At 40.1% G+C, this 22,503-nt stretch overlaps 1 protein-coding gene and 1 pseudogene across 1 annotated transcript; both read left to right on the plus strand.

Moving 5' to 3' along the window:
* Window positions 1-4,952: 4,952 nt before the first annotated feature.
* On the plus strand, window positions 4,953-8,642 carry LOC103941184. The gene is made up of 3 exons (XM_009351380.3): window positions 4,953-5,175; window positions 5,394-5,535; window positions 7,384-8,642. The coding sequence occupies exons 2-3, from the start codon at window positions 5,448-5,450 to the stop codon at window positions 8,238-8,240; spliced, it is 945 nt and encodes a 314-aa protein (XP_009349655.2). The 5' UTR covers window positions 4,953-5,175; window positions 5,394-5,447; the 3' UTR covers window positions 8,241-8,642.
* A 137-nt stretch (window positions 8,643-8,779) lies between these two features.
* On the plus strand, window positions 8,780-12,148 carry LOC103941191 (annotated as a pseudogene).
* The last annotated feature ends 10,355 nt before the right edge of the window (window positions 12,149-22,503 follow it).

The following is a 22,503-nucleotide window of genomic DNA, read 5'->3' on the forward strand; positions in this document are numbered from 1 at the left end:
TTGTTTCTTGCTTTTATTTATGCATTTCCATTTGTGTACACTATCTAATTAGTAGTTCTAGAGAAGACATCTCTCTTCTAGAAAATTCTCTTCTAGAAAAATGAATTTTCTACAACAACATCATAGCTTTCAGTTTCCTATGATACTTCTTATGATTCCGAAGATGGAACAAATTCGAAGGATTGTGTTTGTATGAAAAGGATGATGATTGATCAATGTATTAAAAGGCAAAGGTGATCCTTGGATAGCCGCGCCTAGGCATGAGGCGTCAAGCAAAGCCTTATGAGACCTTAAATAATAGGGGACTGTTATGAGTTATTGAGAAAAACAGGGAAACATGGGACTCTTGTGGGTTTCAAAAATAAAAGAAAAATAGACTTGGCCAAAACGACATTGTTATGAGCCAAGTCATTTTTTTTAAAAAAAATTAAAGACTTGGCCAAAATGACATCATTTTTGGACAAGTCTTAAAAAGAAAAAGAAAAATTCCTCTTCTTCTTCTTTGCAGTCATCTTCCTTGTGAAGATGCCGCACACCTTGCAACTATAAACCTAGAAGGCAGTCTTCGACTTTAATTTACCCAGATGACAAAGCCATTTGACTTCAATTTCTGGTCGCTAATGAATTTGGGAATGCCCGCCATCCGCCTTTAGGCAGTTGGGTGAGTTTTTGCCCACTCCCATTGGGTAGAGCCGTTATCACTCCCGCCATGCCTCCAAAGACGCCTAGGCTCTCCTTTTAAAACACTGCAATCGATATTAGACTTATTTCAAGGGTTACATAGGACCAATTAACGGAACACATATACCAGTTGTCGTGCCTAGAGAAATGTAATTACCATATATTTCAAAGGGGCAACAAATTGCAAAATGTTATGATTATATGTGATTTTAATATGCACTTGACATTTATATAGGCTCATGATTCATGTATATTCATGGAGGCCTTGAGAATACCAGAATTGAAATTTCCTTACCCTTTTTTTATTATTAATCAACTTTAGTCTTATATGAATATGTTTCTTCATTTATTATCTTATGAAAACAAAACTCCTTATATTTGTCTTTTCAATTATGTATATAGGTATACTTAGTTGATGCTAGATATCCACATATGAAACGATAAATTAAACCTTATATGGGTGAACGATATCATCTTCTTGAACATCGATGTGGAAGTCAGGCAAAAGGAAAAAAATAAATATTTAATGAGAGTCATTCATCCTTAAGATGCACAGTTGAAAGAACTTTTAGTGTTTGAGAAAAATAAATGTACAATGATTCGTTGAATACGTAACTTCGTTTTTGAAAAAACAGTAGGAATTGTTGTTGCTTCAATGAGTTTACACAATTTTATTAAGAATCATTGTATGACAGATCAAGAGTTCCAAACTTATGATAATGGCAAGCTACTTTCGTTCATAATGAGGATGACCCATACAGATGAAGAGATTGTTGATGAAAATTCTACACATAGGCAACAAATATAGGTTGAATGAGAAATAATTACTAATCTTCTTATGTCTAGTTAATAATGTGTTAACACATGGTCCTTTTAGACCCATTAAAATAATGTATATCTGTTTAGACCTTATAGGCCTTGAATGACCCCACAAAGTGATAAAAGATCAAGATATAAGGCCACAAGACAGCCCAAGGGATTCGATAAATAGAGCACTACTTCAATGACAACGAGTCGACCGCCATCAACAACCAATCAAATCCCTGGATTGTCTACCGACAAAAAGGAACGAGCATTGGACTTAAAGTACTTTTTTGATCAAGAAGCAAGTTAACAGACCTGACAACTTTCAAGTACGGAGCTCCAAGGACAGATCTGTTTAAACGGAAACTCCAAGCCACGCGTTGGCCAGCAACATAAAAGAAACTCTATGAAAGAACATGAATGTTGTTAGACTCAGTGCTCGACTAAAAGTATTTTCTAGCCACCCTAGCACGAACGCTACGCTCATGGGCTGTCGGCCCAGGAAATCAAGCAAATTGCCTTGTGCATATGTCACTTCTTTTCCACGTGATGATCGGACAATAGAGAAGTAGCCTATAGACCAAGTCTAGGTACACCCGATTTACTAGTGGACGGTGAAAGACTTTTAGGGCTAACTAAAAGCCTATATAAAGGATGCGAGTATTCTTTATAAACAAACGATTCCACGAGAATAGAGTTAAATTACTTTGTACTGAGAGTTATTGCAATTCACATCAAATATATATTTGATTACTCCAATGGACATAGCTCATTCTTACAGGTGAACCGCTTAAACCTTGTTTTAAGCATTAACAAATACTTATTTCACATTTAATTGTCACGTAACTATAATGTGTCATTTTGTTCCTAATTAACAAATTGTCAACTAGATATATTTTCAATTAGGGAGGTATCATTTTCTTAATGGTCATTAATTTCTTTATTGACTTTTTATAAACATTTTAATCATTAATTTTGCATTGAATTTTCATCAACAATTTAATCAAGTTGTATGCTAATTATAAACGAAAAGTACTCATGCAAAAATTTATGAGGAAAACCAAACAGTCTATGTAATATCAAAGCTCTTCTTCTGCTAAAAAAAAATATCAAAGTGCTTCCATACAATGCAAAAATACTTAGTTGGTTGTCTACCAAACAACAATTGTGAAAGCGCTACTGAAAAGTGCAACGAACTAAAAGTGCTAGTCAAGAAAAGCGTTTTATAGAATAGCACTTCCAATATGTAAAGAATCTGCAATGTGTTTAGTTGATTAAAGCCATACATGTGTTATGTATTAAAGAAAATCTCTGTGAAAAATCTGTCAAATAAAATAATAATTTAAACAACCACAATTGTTATAAAATAAATAGAAGAAAAAACAAAACTAGTGTTGTGTCAAAAAAAATCTTAAGTTCTAATTTTGGGAGTTCACAACTAACTTTTTCTCAGACTCCCTTAACGTGAATATATTGTTGAAATAAATACTTTTACATATTAAATGAACGGATGTATCACTAAACCAAATCATAGAACAAGAATGAGAAGGTGAAAGAGCAGAATTGGTAGATAACTAGCATTTCCGACCATAACTACTAAAAAAGTGGTGTTATACCCACCCCAATGTCTTATTTTCCCACCCACCTTATATTTACACCCACCATAAAAATTTGAAAAATACATAAACTCTTTTCCCACCCACCATTATTTCCGAAGTAAACCTTACATATTTATTTCAAATTTTCCTTGCCTTGAAGAATTATTATAATTAAAAAGAAAGGCATCATTACCCAAGAACTCCAAATATCACCACCAGCACAACCTCCTCCCCAAAATATTTCAGAACTATAACTACCTCAACACCCCCAAATCCTCAGTCAAGGCACCACCGCACCCCAACACCCTACGCCCCTCCTCATGGGAAGCTTGATCACATCTTCCACAACGTTCACTTTATTGTGAGTCTCGAGGCCTTGCTTCAAGGAAAGCTTGTGGACATGGGGTTTATGATATTTATTTCCTTTTTCTTATTTATGATATTTTTAGGTTTTTTGTCAAGATATCCAATAATTATGTGACAAAACATGATTGGTTGGTCTTTAAGTTTTTAAGGTCATTTTATATTAGGATAAATTTGTCAATAAATTATCATTTCAAAGTGGGTGGGGAAATAATGTGACATCCCACATCGCCCAGGGGTGATCCTTAAATGTATATTCTCATCCCTACCTAGCACGAGGCCTTTTGGGAGCTCACTGGCTTCGGGTTCCGTAGGAACTCCGAAGTTAAGAGAGAAGGGGGCTAGAGCAATCCCATGATGGGTGACCCACTGGGAAGTTGCTCGTGAGTTCCCAAAAACAAAACCGTGAGGGAATGGTAAGCCCAAAGCGGACAATATCGTGCTACGGTGGTGGAGCGGGCCCGGAAAGTGGTCCCACCCGGGCCGGGATGTGACATTGGTATCAGAGCCTAACCCTGGCCGCATGTGTGCCGACGAGGACGTCGAGCCCCTAAGGGGGGTGGATTGTGACATCCCACATCACCCAGGGGTGATCCTTAAATGTATATTCTCATCCCTACCTAGCACGAGGCCTTTTGGGAGCTCACTGGCTTCGGGTTCCGTAGGAACTCCGAAGTTAAGCGAGAAGGGGGCTAGAGCAATCCCATGATGGGTGACCCACTGGGAAGTTGCTCGTGAGTTCCCAAAAACAAAACCGTGAGGGAATGGTAAGCCCAAAGCGGACAATATCGTGCTACGGTGGTGGAGCGGGCTCGGGAAGTGGTCCCGCCCGGGCTGGGATGTGACAAATAAGACATTGGAATGAGCTTAATATCACTCATACTAAAATTTAAATGGCATTTTTCTTTAGAGATATTTGTCAGTTTACCCCCTGCACTTATATAGAGCTGTCAATTTTCCTTTGAACTCCTCTAAACTTTTAGAATTAGCCAATTTCCCTCATGAAATTTGGCTTTAGCCAATTACCCCATAAAATTTTATAAATAGCCAATTCCCCCTGGCATTAGGTTTTAAATTTTTCATCCAATTTTCATCCGTCCAATTTTCCATTTGTTTTGTCCACACAACTGTTATGAGTTGTTTGCATGATCAAAATGGATGAAATTTTTTGGAATTTAGCGTCAGTTAGAAAATTGGTTATTTATAAAAGTTTATGAGATAATCGGTTAAAATTAAAATTTAAGGGAGAAATTGACTAATTATAAAAATTAAGTGAGTAATGAATTAAAATTAAAATTCAATAAGTAAATTGACAACTCTGTACAAATTGAGTGGAAAAATCGACGTATGTATTTTTCTTTACTAAGGGAAGGATTTATCCCTTCCATTTAAGAAAAAAATAAAAATAAAAATCTGAACATAATATTCGTAACGGAAGAAGAGAGAAGAATCCAAAAAAGCTGGTAACGTGTTTGAGTATCGAAAACCAAGACGTACGCGTGGGGTTTCGAAACCCTCTTCGACGGCCACCGAGTCACCGACCCTCTTTTCCTTTCGTCATCTAAAGGGAAAACTCCCACGCTATATAAACATCCAATTTCGTAATTTCATACAAAACCGAGGGCCGCAGAATATCAAAAACACCAAATCACAAAAACCAGGGTCTTTTTTTAGGAAACTAAAAGCGTCGAAACGACACTTCTTGAACCTCCGGAGTTTCTTTCTTTTGGTAATTGGCAAATAACTAAATATATATACACACACACACAGATATATTGTATGGGTGTGTATATATATATGTACCCTTTTTCTTGATTGTTCTGCTTATCATCGGATCTGCCTGGCCAAAAATTCACAGACCTCCATATCGAAAAGCCTCAGAATTTGTAATTTTTGCTTCGTTTTATCATTTTTTTAATTGTTTTGTTTTTCTGATTGGACTCACAGAATCTGTGGTGGTATTCATTTCTGGGATTCTTGGGTTGCTGTGGTTTTTGAGTAATGAGTTGGAGAAGGAAACAAGGTGACACTCATCCTCCACACAATCCATGGACTAAACTGCAGAACAGAAGGCCACAGCACCACCAAGGCATGTTTTCTAATTTCTATTTTTTTTTTTTAATTTTCTTGGAATTTTGAGCTGTTGCATGAGCTGTAGGCTGTAATTCTTGTGAAAGATTGTATGTTTGAGGTGGGTTTTTGGTTTAGGAAATTGGGTTCTCTTTTGATTTCCATATCATTGGCTCTGTCTGTTATTTATAATATTTGTGCTTTTTTGTTTGGCCATTGATGAATGAGGTAATGATTTGCTGGTTTTGATGGGGGAAATCTTAATTGAGTAGGAAAGTAATTGAGATATAATCTGTAAGTGAGGTTTGTAACCAAGTTTGGGTTTAAAAAATGAGGTTTTAAATATTAAACAATAAGGAAATCTAATGTTTCTCTGTAAATTGAAAATAAAGTGGGACCAAAGAGAAACTAATGTCTTTCCTCTGTTTCTCCCCAGATTTATACTATCCAAACCAGTGTCCATATGTTTTCTCCTTAAATTACTCACAAGTCTTAATCAAATCATAATCAGGATGTCTTCTAAAATCTACGGAACGGCGTAAAGTTTACCAAAGAAAAATTTCTGCTGGATTACTTGTACTGTGAAAATTTTATTTTCCAATCTAAACATGAGGAGCAATTGTGATTTAGGTAATCCCCCTTCTCAAACGTTAGGCTAACCTTTTTTCACTCAGTTAAAGCATGTGTAAGTTTGTTAACAGTTTCAGAACAAAGACACTTCCTGCTGAGGCTCTTAACATTTTTTTGTACCGCGTGTTTTTGTTATGAGGTTAGTTTTGTTTAGAGTAAGATGTTGTTCTGACAATGATGCAAGCTGTGGCTTTTTATGGCAGAAGTTTTATGCTGAAAATGTAGAGGTGTTCGAGTCATGGTTTAGTTGTTAATTTTCTAAGTAGATTTTATTCCAAGGGCTAGGGGTTTTGGTGAGGTTTGTGTTTTGTTACTGGTTTTAGTTAGCATGTGTGCATGGGATAGTGCAGCCTCTATATTTGAATTGCAAAAGTTTTATATTGGAGGTACTCCCGGCCTTAATGAGAGTAACGACACTAGGGTTTGGGAAGTGGTTTGTGCTGATTTGGTTAGTTTAGCCGTTAAGGTTAGCATGAAAGTTTTGAATTGGAGCTATTCCTGGCTTTAACGAGAATAATGACACTAGGGTTTGGAAAGTGGTTCTTGCTGATTCAGTCAAGGGTAATGTGAGCATGAAAGGTTTAAATTGGAGGTATTCACGGTTTTAATGAGAATAATGACACTAGGGTGTGGAAGGCGGTTCTCGCTGACTTGGTTAGTGTAGCCGTTAAGGTCAACTTGAGAGTAATAGTTTTAAATTGGAGGTATTCCCGGCTTTAATGAGAATAACGACACTAGGGTGTGGCATGTGGTTCTCACTAATTTGGTTAGTGTAGCCGTTAACACCTGAGAGTAAAGTTTTAAATTTGAGGTATTCCCGGCTTTAATGAGAATAACGACACTAGGGTTTGGAAATTGGTTCTGCTGATTCGGTTAGTTTAGCTGTTAAAGTTAACGTGAGATTGATATATTGTAAATTGAAAAACGACAAATTGTGAAACTGCTATCAAAATCGGGAACAACCAGAAACCTGTCATTATTGGTGTTGGGTTTTTTTTTTCTTTCTAAATCTACTTGTTGCACCACTTTTCAAGGTTGTATCATATTTCCATCTCGATGATCCGGCATTGTATCTTCTTCTAAGTTGCATCATTGTTCCATCTGTGATGATTTATTGCATCTTTTTCCCCTTTCAGGAAGTTCTTGTTTGTCTAGATTTTTTAACTGTTATCCAAATGTAGTATATTTGTATGTTCATGATGATTGAATTGACAGTTCTCTTCTGTTTGCTTCGCAGATAGTTGGCAATTAGGTGTGCCTTACTGGGAAAAGCAATTCTGTTTGATTGTTGGCTCAGTTCCATGGCGGAAGGTCGTAGAAACAAACAAGTATATGTATCTCTATGAAAGCATCATTCAATGGAATGATTCTGCTAATTTGGAGACATTCAACAATGAGAAATACCGCTTTTGGGCAGCAATTAACGGCGTGCCTTGTAACATATCATTGCCAGATCCTGACATTTATATTGATGACATAGATTGGAATTCAAGCATTGATCCTGAACTGATTTTGGACCTGGAAAGGGAACCTGAACCCAACGATGATGAGAACCAAGATAAGGGTGTCACTCTTGTTAATCCTCTCCTTTTAGATCAGTCATTTGCGTGCACCGGATGGGGCGATGCTGAAGAGGACTTCAAAACTAAAGAGAATCTTGCAAACTGGGGCTGTGGATGGGACAATGCTGAGGAGGACTTCAAAAATAAAGAAAATCCTGCAAACTGGGATTGTGGATGGGGTGATGCCGAGGAAGGCTTCAAAAAGAAAGAAAATCCTGCAAACTGGGATTGTGGATGGAATGCGGATAATAAAGAAAATCCGTGGGGACCTGATTCTGCCCAGACTCAGAGCAAAGCAGCTGGAGGAGGATGGGACGACAGTTGGAACGGAAGAGCTGGTGGAGCTTCATGGGGAAATTCAGATGGAAATGGCAGGAAGAAAGATGGTGGTAGTTGGTACAACTCAAAGCATAACACCTCTGGATATCAAGGTGACTACCACCATAAACGCGGAGGGTGGAGGAACAAAGGGTGGGGCAACGGTGGGAGAAGGAACACCAGAGTTCATGTTGGTTACGAGAACCTGGCGTGAGGCAGTAAAACTCTGAAGTTTAAACCAAATCTCGAGACTCGAATGGGTGGGGAAACCAGTTTTGCGTGTGTCTCGGGTAAGTGATGTGTATTGTAGTTTATGTTTTTCGTCGTCTTTGGCTGTTTAGGGCAGAGTATATAACAGTGGGGTAGTATAAATGTGAAGTGAAATCGGCGAGGTCGTACCAATTTTATTAATTCAGTTTGTATGTGTAGCATTTGTGCAATGTATACATGGAATAAAAAGGTCGCCTGAGATATTGTGGCAGGCCAGCCCAGCCTCTGAAAACTGGTTGGGAGAGTGCCTGTATATCTAAGGCGATATATGTTTGTTGATTGTCACTGCAAGTGTAAAATGAAATCAGAATATCAAAGTGCAGAGGCAGTCTGTTTTTGGCTTATATTTTCTTGATTTCTTTTGTTGGTTAGTGTTCACTGTTCAGAGAGCGGAATAATGACTTATGTGGATCGGGTTCACTATCCTCGTGAGACCAATATTGTCATGCCGTGTGGTCCACTATGGATTTCCAATCTAATAATATCATGCTATGTGTGTTTATATATGTCATAATATTATTGGACGAGGGTAGCACATGCTGGGAAAATAAAGTTGGTACGGTTAAAATTGTTTGGTTGATTGATGGAGGGGATGAGCCCCTTTGGTGGTGTCTGCGCCCTTGATCATCTCAAGATTCTGCAGAAAAAAAAAAAAAAAAAAAGTAAAATTAACACATGCACAAAAACAAAGGGAGACTTTTGTTTGGGAAAATTGACTGATGGAGACAGAGAAGGCTTTTTTTTTCCCCTAACTTCTTTTCCGTATTGGTTTTACTATTTTGCCCTCAGTTCGTGCTGCTGTTGCGAAATGCCAAAGTAGGAATAACACTCGATATTATCAAAACTTCCCGGCCAAAATTATATTAGTAAAGCAGAAATAATCAAGAATAATTTTTTTTAACAGACGATAGTATCAACTTTAAAAAAAGATAAGGGAAGAAATGAGATTAACAATAATATACTTCAAATTTATTTTTAACAATAATCGAACGTCTTTCACGTACGAGTGAATATAGGAGTATTAGGTGTCAAATGACTAAATTAATGTAGACCATGGCTTTATATACTGAGAAGAGATTATTATTTTTATTTTTATAGAAGAAAAAGGCAGACAATGGGAGTTCTCCTTGTCATATTGCACACCAAATGTTCGTTTATACGTCTCACTGAGAAAAAAGGAGAAAGAGAAAGTAATTCCTTGTGAGGTATTCAGATTACTACGGAGGAGGAGAAATCTCTATCAACTGTCGTGGACGCATCTGTTGCAGCACCCCCACTTGATCCACTCCTCGCTCCTGTACTCAGACCGCCACCACAAAATGGGGAAGCGAGGACGAGCACAAGCTACTCGGATGATTCCAACTCGGAGCAGCCTCCACGACCCTACCGGCGTCGTCTCGGGTGGGGAGTACGACACATCGGTAGAGAGCAGGGTGGTGAGAGAGCGGCAGGAGAAAGCATTGCAGGAGCTACTAATGAAGCGCCATGCTTCTGCTCTTGCTGTTCCCACCAACGAGCCGTGAGGGCTCGGCTTCGGCGGCTCGGCGAACCCATTACTCTCTTTGGGGAGAGAGAGATGCAAAGGCGAGACAGGTTGAGGATGATCATGGCGAGGCTTGATTCCCAAGGGGAGTTGGAGAGGTTGTTGAAAGTTCATGAGGAGGAGGCTGCGGCTTCTTCTGCTGCATTGGAGGATGGTGATGATCAAATTGTTCAGTACCCTTTTTACACTGAAGGGTCCAAAGCTTTGTTGAATGCTAGGATTGACATTGCCAAGTACTCCATTAGGAGGGCAGCCTCGCGGCTCGAACGAGCTCGAAGGAAGAAGGATGACCCAGATGAGGATATGGATGCAGAGTTGGACTTGGTTTTGGAGGAGGCAAAAAGCTTGGAACTTGATTGCAGTGAGATTGGGGATGATAGGCCACTTTCAGGTTGTTCTTTCTCACACGATAGCCAACTGCTTGCCACTTGGTGTATGTATCTCCTTGCCTCTCTTTTATGGTGTCTAAATTGCAAATTTAATTGATTGCTAAGTTAAACAGTTCGTGGTTTATTTCCTGCTATTTGATTTTCGATGACTATAGCCATCTTGGGTTGAGAGATAAACTTGTCAGTATCAGTGAAGAAAGTGTCATCCTTTTTGTATCAAAATGCCATTGCTAACTCGGTTCTCATAGGAGGGTGGCCATGATTTGTTTGTTTTGTTAGGGTGATAGATTTTGCGAGACTACTATTACATGTACAAGAGGTTGATTTTGCGAGACTACTATTGCATGTACAAGAGGTTGAATTGATTTTTCTTGTTGTTTTGCTTTTGTCAGTGCTATAAGTGGAGTTGCCAAGTTGTGAAGCATGCCTGATACAAAGAAGGTTGCCACTTTAAAGGGACACACGGAGCGACTGACTGATGTTCAGTTTTCTCCTGTCCATAACCTCTTAGCAACTGCCTCTGCTGACCGGACAGCAAGGTTGTGGAACACCGAAGGAACTCAGCTGGTGACATATAAGGGCCATTTGGACCATCTGGCACGAATTGCCTTCCATCCATCAGGAAGTACTTGGGTACAACTAGCTTTGACCAGACATGGAGGTTATGGGATGTAGAAACTGGTGAAGAGTTGCTTCTTCAAGAGGGTCACAGTAGGAGTGTCTATGGGATAGACTTCCATCCTGATGGATCATTGGTGGGATCCTCTGGACTGGATGCACTTACTCATGTTTGGGACCTCCGTAATGGTAGAAGTATTCTTGCCTTGGAAGGCCATGTCAAGATAGTGAGACACTAATTTTTCTCTAGTGTTATCTAAGGGCTATTAGTTATAGTTTTTTATTGTTCACGATTCATTCATGTATTTGGCTATCTTTCAGGTTCTTGCACTCAGTTTCTCAGGAAATGGCTATTATTTAGCCACTGGGGGCGAAGACAATACTTGCAGGATACGGGATTTACGAAAAAGAAATCCATGTACACCATTCCAGCACATTCCAGTCTCATATCACAGGTCAAGTTTGAGCCTCAAGAGGGATATTTCCTTGTAACTGCTTCATATGATTTGACAGCAAAGGTATACTTCTTTTGAGAACCTGGATTTCTGAATTGATACGAGTTGTAGTTATTAATTGTTATCACTATTTTGTTGGTTTCATGTCTTGACTATGAAATATTTCATCTTTGCCAGATATGGTCGGCCCGGGATTTTAAGCCTGTCAAAATGCTCTCTGGACATGAAGAAAAAGTTGCGTCTTTGGATATTTCAGGAGTTAAGTTTCCTCGTCCAAGTTATGCAAATTTTTTTCATTATTATTTCTTGTTTCACCAACCTAAGGTATGCATGGACTTTATTCATAAAAAGTATGGATGGATTTTTTGGGTGTATGACTGTATCATGGCATAAGTCTACTAATCCGTAATTAGAATGAGTGAATTTTTGTGTGGATGGATTTTTTGGGTGTATGACTGTATCATGGCATAAGTCTACTAATCCGTAATTAGAATGAGTGGATTTTTGTGTAATAAGAAATTGATGGGTGGAACGAAGTGGGGCAGGCAGAGCTGTGAACATATCTATCTCACCTTTTGATATGTGTTATCGTGTACACCTTTCAATATGTACTGTATGCATATGTTTCATAGAGGCACTCTTACATTTTTCACCCCTCCCCAACTTTGCACCATACTAGATCATACTTTTCTGTTTTTTGACTTAGTCAAGGGTATCCCAAAGGCTTCCTAGGCCCAAGGACTAGATCATACTTATTCCTCCCTTATATAGTTAGTTCAGACGTTCATCTGTGTACAACTGCAATCCAACCTTGTCATCGTGTTTTGATATCACCAAGTTAGCTCATTTTTATGGACTAACTGTAGAGACCCCTGTCAAAATAAAGTGATAAGTTGTAGTTAATTATGTTGAGTCCTTGAAGGTTTGCTGTGGTCAGTTTGCACTTAGTTTAGAATTTCAAACAGTAAAGTCTCACCCCGGATAATTTTAAGTCAGTACTCGAAACTCCAAAACCTCAACAATTGTTAGTGCAACCCTACCAGCTACTCATTAAAGCTGTTACCTTAGGAGGTATTGCATCATATTTTGCATTGTTTTTCTGGGGTCATACGTGGGATTTCTAGTCAGAGCTTCACAAGTAATCATATTTATTTAAAATAATTGTTCAGAATGATTTGTTCTCAAAGAATGTTTTTAATTGCATGATGTTGTAACTAATGAGGCAATGGTCATATAGATTAGAAAAATTTTGAACAATAATAAATTAGAAGACTCACACACACAGACAACTACAAGATTTACACAAAAACACTTCAAAGCTCATTTGGAGAAATAACCCTCATCTATCCACTATTCATACTTTAATTGATTCTTAGTTGTGAAATTCTTTTGTTGCCCTTCACCCGCTACAAAGTCAGCCCAGGGTATTTTTACCCCAAGTATTGAGCTTGAAGTGTTTTTCTCTAAAGTGTAATGTTTCAAGGGTTTCTAAGGGGCCCTTAGAACAATCGTATCTTGAGCTAGTGGCACTGTTTGATCTACAGAGTCTAAAATTACATTTTTTATTTAACGGGTTTAGGATATGAACATGTGCACTGCCTTGTGATCCTAGCTTATGAAAGCAAACAAACTTTTGTCTGTTGCAGCTCAAGACAACTTATTAACCTGCAAATGCTCCTCCACTTAACGCCTTACCCCTTTTATCCTCCCGTTCTCTATTTTTATTTCTCTCTGTGACACTGTTTTTGGAAATACTTAAACACTGTAGTTCGTTATGATATATGAATATTGTGAACACGGAAAATTCCTGAAAACAAGAGACAAGAATACGTGTACAAAATAATATTTTTTTGTTTAATGATTTTGGGGTTATGATCTCTCAAATTTGATCCTCTGATTTTATCTCCGTAAGATGTAGATTTGTTGATCCAAGGGCCGTCGAGGCTTGATCTTGGATGAACAGTTGTAAGTTTCTTCAAGGGCCTTCGTGACTTTGATCTTGAAGGTTGATGGAAGTTTCTTCAAGAGCCTTTAGGGCTTGATCTTGAATGTTGATGGATGAGCGGATCTTCAAGGGCTTTTGGGCTTGATCTTGAAGAACGGTTGGTTTTCTTCAAGGGCTGTCGAGGCTTGATCTTGAATGAACAGTTGGTTTTCTTCAAGGGCTTTTGGGCTTGATCTTGAAGAATGGATGTGTGGATTTGTTGATGTTGTTGATCTAAAGGGCCGTTAGGGCTTGATCTTAGGATGAACGGATGATGAACAATAAACACTTTCTTCAAGGGCCGTCGGGGCTTGATCTTGAGTTGGTGGAAGTTCTTCAAGGGCCATTGGGGCTTGATCTTGAAGGAGGAAGTTCTTCAAGGGCCGTTGGGGCTTGATCTTGAAGGAGGATTTGACGAAGAACGAAGAGTGTTTTCTTGATCCTTCGGGATTTTCTTGAGAGCTTTAGAACTTTAAGGCTTCAAGGTTTTGGTGTATAGAGAAATGTATTTGTGAATTGGTGTTTTTTCCTCTTGATGGAGAAGCCTATTTATAGACTTTGAGAGTGAATCACCACCACGATCTTTACCTCTCATCTCTGTCTCCGTTCAAGATATTCAAGCACACCCCATGGCTTCAAACAAAGAACAAGTCATGACCATCGGCACTACCTCCATTGAAAAATAGTTGATTCAGATGAAGGAAACAATTGCAAGGCTGATAAAGACTGCAGATGAGAAAAACTTGCAAACTGCCAGACTCATCAACCGTCTGGAGGCGCAACATGGTGTCATAGTGAAACCAAGCTCTCTTCCAACTAAGAGGACCGAAGAAGGCTTCAACCCAAATGCCTACGAATTCATGTCAAAGGCTAGGCATAACTTTGCTTCCTCTTCAAATCTTGGAAAGAAGGTTTCAAACACCGTCAACGACAAAAATCGTGACCTCACCAAAACTCAAAAGAAGTTGAAGGAGCATGGTTACGGAGTTGACAACAATAAAGCCGGACTTGGCTTCACACCAAATGCACCCGTGAAGATTTCAAGCAAAGTGAAGAAAGCTAGCGCTCAACACATCAGCGTGAGCATTGAACAAGACCAAAGAGCCTAAACCCGCCCCTCGGACGTCGGTCTTCGATAGGATGAGCCATTCAAGCTCCAGAATTTCAGTGCTTAATCGCATTGGTAGTCAAGACCGAACTTCTGTCTTCAAAGGCTTAACGCGCCAACATCCCAAAGCTATGTTTTTGAAAGGTTGTTAAAGCCTAAGAAACAAAGCAACACAGCTATCTCTCCTCTGCGACGATCAGCTTCGGAAAGATTTGAAGATAATGAGAAGCCTTTTGGAAAGAGGAAGACAACACCAAAGGAAGAAAAGTTTGATGGGTTAGCAGAAAAAGGCGACGTTCGAAGCTTGATTCCTTCAAGGATGAAGCGCCAAGCAATCCTAGAGGTCGACACAAAAGGACCACTGAAGGTAAGGAGGCGCATCATTGTCCACACGGGCAAATCTTCATGCCAACAAACCCAAGAGGACGGCACTGAAGATGAAATCCCTAAGAAAGATGTCACTTCTAGCTCTTTCGACTCAAAGTCTTCACCTCGACTGTTGGGGGCATGCTCCAAGTCAAGTGAAATTGAAGGATGGACTCATGTCACTCCGAAGAAACTGCACGAGAAACATATGTCTTCTCCACAAGTGTACCAATCAGAAAGGAGGGAAAGCAGCTTTCGCCAACCTCCAAAGCAATGTGAAAATGTTGAAGATAAGAAAATTTCAATACAAAAATCGTTCATGCGGGATCTTTTTTTCCTCGAAGACTTATTCAATTTCTCGATCAAGGCTCCTTGCTATGAAGATTGTGAGGAATGCCTTTCAAAGATCGCTTCGAAGAAATTGGACAAGCAGCAACCATCTTGTCCACAAGTTTATCAGTCGAAAAGGGGGCAAAACAGCTCTTGTCAACCTCTAGAACAATGTGAAAGTGTTGGAGATAATAAAATTTCGACACAAAGATCGTCCATCTCCATCACAATGTGCGACCTCTTCCCAGAAGACTTCTTCAATTACTCGGTCAAGGCTCCTTCCTATGAAGATTGCGAGGAACGCCTCTCCTAAATCACTTGACAAATCCACAACAACAACCAAAGCTCCTCGTTCACACGAGCCTAAAAGGTGACAACCACGCTCCTTGCCTGCACGAGTTGAAACTGCAAACGGCATCAAACGCTCCTTGCATGCATGAGCTGAAACTGCAAACGGCACCAAACGCTCATTGCCTGCACAAGTTGAAACTGCAAACGGCACCAAACGCTCCTTGCCTGCACGAGCTGAAACTGCAAACGGCACCAAACGCTCCTTGTCTGCACGAGTTGAAACTGCAAATGGCACCAAACGCTCCTAGCCAGCAAGAGCATAAACTGTGTACGGCAAAATCATCATCAAAATCACCAAAAAAAAAAAAAAAAAAGAGGGCAACAGAATTATTGCAAAGAAGAAAATAAGGGAAAGAAGGTGCACGGCACCACTTGCAAAAGTGGAAAAAAAAAAAAAAAAGGAAATAACACATCTTGGGGATATATATGTTTTATCTGTATTTAGCACAATACACTGAATAAAATAAAGCATGTCCATTGATCTCCGAGAAATTACAAGTGCGTACAAAAAAAAAAAAAAAGATGGAGCTTTCACAAAGGTTGTTCACGTGAAACCCCACTACTTGGCAAAACTCCAGGAGCGGGATGCATCGAAGATGGATTATTCGAGGCCTCAATACATGGTTGAACGCTAGATGACGAAGGAAAAAGGTGCCTCTGGAAGAAAGCCGCAAGCCTTTGACGATCACTTTGAATTCGACCTTCAGATTCTTGCAGCTGATCAAGTTTCCTCTTCATGCTCGTCGATTAATTATTTGCAAGCACGTGCAAACCTCTATTCTCGCGCTTAAGCTGTTTGATCTTTTGTTTAAGATTTTCCACTTCCGCCATCAATGATTCAACTTGACGGGATCGAGCAAGTAGGCGTTGGCCCATGTTAGACACAGAGCCCGCACACTGAACACTGAGAGCTAGGGACTCTTGAACGGCCAACTCATCGGACCGTCCTGAAAGCAGCCTACTATCTCTAGGAGTGAGGAGGTTCCTAGCTACTATCGTAGCTGTTGTTGCATCCTTCATCACGGAGTCTTCACCTGTAAGAGGGCCATTAGAAAATAAGAAAGACGGGCACCATATATTACCCTGACGCAACGCACCCGTATCACGGCTGAGACTCAAATCTAAGCAAATGCTAGATGGGTTAACCATTTTCAAAGATGTTAAAAGAGAAGGGTTGGATGGAGTAAAAATCTTAAAGGGCCGTTAAAACAAAATACACCGGAGACGATTTTCACGAATGGGCAATCTTCAAAGTGTGCATGTTGGAGGTGATCGATACCTCTATAAAAGGAGAGGCGACACAACCACCGATTCAAAAAAATTGAAGAGACACCACTCTTCAAATCTTAAAAGCCGGATTTTCCTGCATAAAGTTCGTCAACACTCTTCAGAAGAGCCGAGATTGTGTCTGAAGAGTGTTGACGAACTTTACGCAGGAAAATCCGGCTTTTAAGATTTGAAGAGTGGTGTCTCTTCAATTTTTTTGAATCGGTGGTTGTGTCGCCTCTCCTTTTATATAGGTATCGATCACCTTCAACATGCACACTTTGGAGATTGCCCATTCGTGAAAATCGTCTCCGGTGTATTTTGTTTTAACGGCCTTTTGAGATTTTTACTTCATCCAACGCTTCTCTTTTAACATCTTTGAAAATGGCTAACCCATCTAACATTTGCTTAGATTTGAGTCTCAGCCGTGATACGGGTGCGCCGCGTCAGGGTAATATATGGTGCCCGTCTTTCTTATCTTCTAATGGCCCTCTTACAGGTGAAGACTCCGTGATGAAGGATGCAACAACAGCGGATGCAACAACAGCTACGATAGTAGCTGGGAACCTCCTCACTCCTAGAGATAGTAAGCTGCTTTAAGGACGGTCCGATAAGTTGGCCGTTCAAGAATCCCTAGCTCTCAGTGTTCAGTGTGCGGGCTCTGTGTCCAACATGGGCCAACGCCTGCTTGCTCGATCCCGTCAAGTTGAATCATTGATGGCGGAGGTGGAAAATCTTAAACAAGAGATCAAACAGCTTAAGCGCGAGAATAGAAGTTTGCACGTGCTTGCAAATAATTATTCGACGAGCATGAAGAGGAAGCTTGATTAGCTGCAAGAATCTGAAGGTCGAATTCAAAGTGACCGTCAAAGGCTTGCGGCTTTCTTCCAGAGGCACCTTTTTCCTTCGTCATCTAGCGTTCAACCAAGTATTGAGGCCTCGAATGATCCATCTTCAATGCATCCCGCTCCTGGAGTTTTGCCAAGTAGTGGGGTTTCACGTGAACAACCTTTGTGAAAGCTCGATCTTTTTTTTTTTTTTGTACGTACTTGTAATTTCTCGGAGATCAATGGACATGCTTTATTTTATTCAATGTATTGTGCTAAATACAGATAAAACATATATATCCCCAAGATGTGTTATTTCCTTTTTTTTTTTTTTTTTTTTTTTTCACTTTTGCAAGTGGTGTCGTGCACCTTCTTTCCCTTATTTTCTTCTTTGCAATAATTCTGTTGCCCTCTTTTTTTTTTTTTTTGATGATTTTGCCGTACACAGTTTATGCTCTTGCGGGCCAGGAGCGTTTGGTGCCATTTGCAGTTTCAACTCTTGCAGGCAAGGAGCGTTTGGTGCCGTTTGCAGTTTCAGCTCGTGCAGGCAAGGAGCGTTTGGTGCCGTTTGCAGTTTCAGCTGGCAAGGAGCGTTTGGTGCCGTTTGCAGTTTCAGCTCATGCAGGCAATGAGCGTTTGGTGCCGTTTGCAGTTTCAGCTCGTACAGGCAAGGAGCGTTTGTTACCGTTTGCAGTTTCAACTCGTGCAGGCAAGGAGCGTGGTTTTCACCTTTTAGGCTCGTGCGAACGAGGAGCTTTGGTTGTTGTTGTGGATTTGTCAAGTGATCTGGGAGAGGCGTTCCTCGCAATCTTCATAGGAAGAAGCCTTGACCGAGTAATTGAAGAAGTCTTCTGGGAAGAGGTCACACATTGTGATGGGGATGGACGATCTTTGTGTCGAAATTTCATTATCTCCAACACTTTCACATTGTTCTAGAGGTTGACAAGAGCTGTTTTGCCCCCTTTTCGACTGATAAACTTGTGGACAAGATGGTTGCTGCTTGTCCAATTTCTTCGAAACGATCTTCGAAAGGCATTCCTCACAATCTTCATAGCAAGGAGCCTTGATCGAGAAATTGAATAAGTCTTCGAGGAAGAAAAGATCCCGCATGAACGATCTTTGTGTTGAAATTTTCTTATCTTCAACATTTTCACATTTCTTTGGAGGTTGGCGAAAGCTGCTTTCCCTCCTTTCTGATTGGTGCACTTGTGGAGAAGACATATGTTTCTCGTGCAGTTTCTTCGGAGTGACATGAGTCCATCCTTCAATTTCACTTGACTTAGAGCATGCCCCCAATAGTCGAGGTGAAGACTTTGAGTCGAAAGAGACAGAAGTGACATATTTCTTAGGGATTTCATCTTCAGTGCCATCCTCTTGGGTTTGTTGGCATGAAGATTTGCCAGTGTGGACGATGATGCGCCTCCTTACCTTCAGTGGTCCTTTTGTGTCGATCTCTAGGATTGCTTGGCGCTTCATCCTTGAAGGAATCAAGCTTCGAACGTCGCCTTTTTCTGCTAACCCATCGAACTTTTCTTCCTTTGATGTTGTCTTCCTCTTTCCAAAAGGCTTCTCATTATCTTCAAATCTTTCCGAAGCTAATCGTCGCAGAGGAGAGATAGCTGTGTTGCTTTGTTTCTTAGGCTTTAACAACCTTTCAAAAGCAGAGCTTTGGGATGTTGGCGCTTTAAGCCTCTTGAAGACAGAGGTTCGGTCTTGACTACCAATGCGATTAAGCACTGAAATTCTGGAGCTTGAATGGCTCATCCTATCGAAGACCGACGTCCGAGGGGCAGGTTTAGGCTCTTTTTGGTCTTGTTCAATGCTCACGCTGATGTGTTGAGCGCTAGCTTTCTTCACTCTGCTTGAAATCTTCACGGGTGCATTTGGTGTGAAGCCAAATCCGACTTTATTGTTGTCAACTCCGTAACCATGCTCCTTCAACTTCTTTTGAGTTTTGGTGAGGTCACGATCTTTGTCGTTGACGGTGTTTGAAACCTTCTTTCCAAGATTTGAAGAGGAAGCAAAGTCATGCCTAGCCTTTGACATGAATTCGTAGGCATTTGGGTTGAAGCCTTCTTCGGTCCTCTTAGTTGGAAGAGAGCTTGGTTTCACTATGACACTATGTTGCGCCTCCAGACGGTTGATGAGTCTGGCAGTTTGCAAGTTTTTCTCATCTGCAGTCTCTATTAGCCTTGCAATTGTTTCCTTCATCTGAACCAGCTGTTTTTCAATGGAGGTAGTACCGATGATCATGACTTGTTCTTTGTTTGAAGCCATGGAGTGTGCTTGAATATCTTGAACGGAGACAGAGATGAGAGGTAGAGATCGTGGTGGTGATTTACTCTCAAAGCTTATAAATAGGCTTCTCCATCAAGAGGAAAAAACACCAATTCACAAATACATTTATCTACACACCAAAACTTTGAATCCTTAAAGTTCTAAAGCTCTTAAGAAAATCCCGAAGGATCAAGAAAGCACTCTTTGTTCTTCGTCAAATCCTCCTTCAAGATCAAGCCCCAACGGTCCTTGAAGAACTTCCACCACCTCAAGATCAAGCCCCAACGGCCCTTGAAGAACTTCCACCACCTCAAGATCAAGCCCCGACGGCCCTTGAAGAAAGTGTTCATTATTCATCATCCGTTCATCCTAAGATCAAGCTCCAACGGCCCTTTGGATCAACAACATCAACAAATCCACACATCCAACTGTTCTTCAAGATCAAGCCCAAAAGCTCTTGAAGATCCGCTCATCCATCAACTTTCAAGATCAAGCCCCGACGGCCCCTTGAAGATTCATTCATCATCCGTTCATCCTAAGATCAAGCCCTAACGGTCCTTTGGATCAACAATCTCAACAAACTCATACACCCATTCTTCAAGATCAAGCCCTTGAAGATCCGCTCATCCATCAACATTCAAGATCAAGCCCCGAAGACCCTTGAAGAAACTTCCATCAACCTTCAAGATCAAAGTCACGAAGGCCCTTGAAGAAACTTACAACTGTTCATCCAAGATCAAGCCTCGACGGCCCTTGGATCAACAAATCTACATCTGACGGAGATTGAAGAACGGTTGGTTTTCTTCAAGGGCCGTCGAGGCTTGATCTTGAATGAACAGTTGGTTTTCTTCAAGAGCTTTTGGGCTTGATCTTGAAGAATGGATGTGTGGATTTGTTGATGTTGTTGATCTAAAGGGCCGTTGGGGCTTGATCTTAGGATGAACGGATGATGAATAATAAACACTTTCTTCAAGGGCCGTCGGAGCTTGATCTTGAGTTGGTGGAAGTTCTTCAAGGACCGTTGGGGCTTGATCTTGAATTGGTGGAAGTTCTTCAAGGGTCGTTGGGGCTTGATCTTGAAGGAGGATTTGACGAAGAACGAAGATTGCTTTCTTGATCCTTCGGGATTTTGAGCTTTAGAACTTTAAGGCTTCAAGGTTTTGGTGTGTAGAGAAATGTATTTGTGAATTGGTGTTTTTTCCTCTTGATGGAGAAGCCTATTTATAGGCTTTGATAGTGAATCACCACCACAAAATTTTCCCACCCAAGCACTATTACCTAATTTTCCCACTTAATGCAATATTGAAATTGAAGTGTTCTTCTTTATGGCCTAATTTCCCACTTAATACAATATTGAAATTGAAGTGGTCTAACAAATGACCTAACTTTCCACTTAATGCAATATTGAAATTGAAGTGGTCTTATTTATGGCCTAATTTCCCACTTAATACAATTTTAAACTTGAAATGTGCTTGCTTTGTCATTGCCCAAATAAGAAAAACTTGCTTTGATCCGTAATGGATTGAAATGTGCTTACCTTGTCATTGCCCAAATTGAGAAGAAAAACTTGTTTAATCATCCAAGGGTATTTCTTCCTATTTTGTTGAGTCATATGCCATGTGTACAATTTGTACGACACGTGGCGTATGCCATGTATGCCCTGACACGTCAAAACTTTAATACATTGGTGAACATTTGTTTCACCGAAATTTCGATGTCTACAAATATCTCTGTGCCACTTAGCCATTTGAATTTTGTCTCGTAGACCCTGTAACTGCACCCACAGTTCTTTTTTTTTTTTTTTTTTTTTTTCTTCTTGATTTTCTTACCTTCTTGGGTTTTGTTTGGAATTAACTTGTTTCTAAAAGCTCTTATTGACCTGCTTCTGCTTTTTAATAATTTCTTAAATAAGAGTACCTTTTTAACCCACTCGGGTACGTTTTGGGTTGACTAGTTATCTAATTGTTGTGCTGGAAAGCTAGTTTCTGGATTAATTTCCGAACTAATGTTGTTGATAGCAGACGGGCATCAAATTGCTACTGTATCACTTGACCGAACTATGAAACTGTGGTCCAGCAGTAGCAATGAGAAAATTCAGGCAATGGATGTGGATTACAGTACAAGTTAGAAGGATCAGGCAATGGATGTGGATTCCAGTACAAATTACAAAGATCAGGCAATGGATGTGGATTAGGACCTGCTCAGTTCTAGATAGACTTTCGAAAGAAAAAGGGTTGGCGGGTTACTTGGGGATACATGGATTATAGTGAGAGTTTCGTCCAAGCTAAAACTTCTGTACAATGCTTCTTCTACTGTCTTGAGACAGAACCCTGGCTAACTGGCAGATATTGGTGTTCAACATTATTTTTAATTGTGCAGGAACCCATTTGAAAGAGGGATTTGTTCGAGTCAAAATCCTCCCTGTTCTTGTACATTGCCTTCGATTACTCGATTGTTATGTAACGTTGAAGGCTTGATTGTTCGGTATGCCTATTGTTTCCTTGATGTCTCCCTATTACAGGCTTACAGATTAATTCCTTCTGTTTTAGCTGAACTCATAAAACATTGGCGTGTCTTATGGTTTCCTGTGTTTTTCGTGAATTTTTTATCGGCACTAGGCTAGTTTTGGACATGGATGTAAAGCTTTCCTTTCGTTAAACAATCACTACAAGCTGCAGGCAAACAGTGCATGC

This window comes from the organism of the source record quoted next, unplaced genomic scaffold (genome assembly GCF_019419815.1).
Source record: "Pyrus x bretschneideri cultivar Hongxiangsu unplaced genomic scaffold, Pyrus_bretschneideri_v1 Contig9, whole genome shotgun sequence".
NCBI classification, from domain to species: Eukaryota; Viridiplantae; Streptophyta; class Magnoliopsida; order Rosales; family Rosaceae; genus Pyrus; species Pyrus x bretschneideri.

Excerpts from the sequence above, each read along its gene's own strand:
- LOC103941184 (XM_009351380.3), top strand. The coding sequence starts at position 5,448 with ATGAGTTGGAGAAGGAAACAAGGTGACACTCATCCTCCACACAATCCA. Across the intron at positions 5,536-7,383 it reads AAGGCCACAGCACCACCAAG|ATAGTTGGCAATTAGGTGTG; the intron begins GCATGTTTTCTA and ends TTTGCTTCGCAG.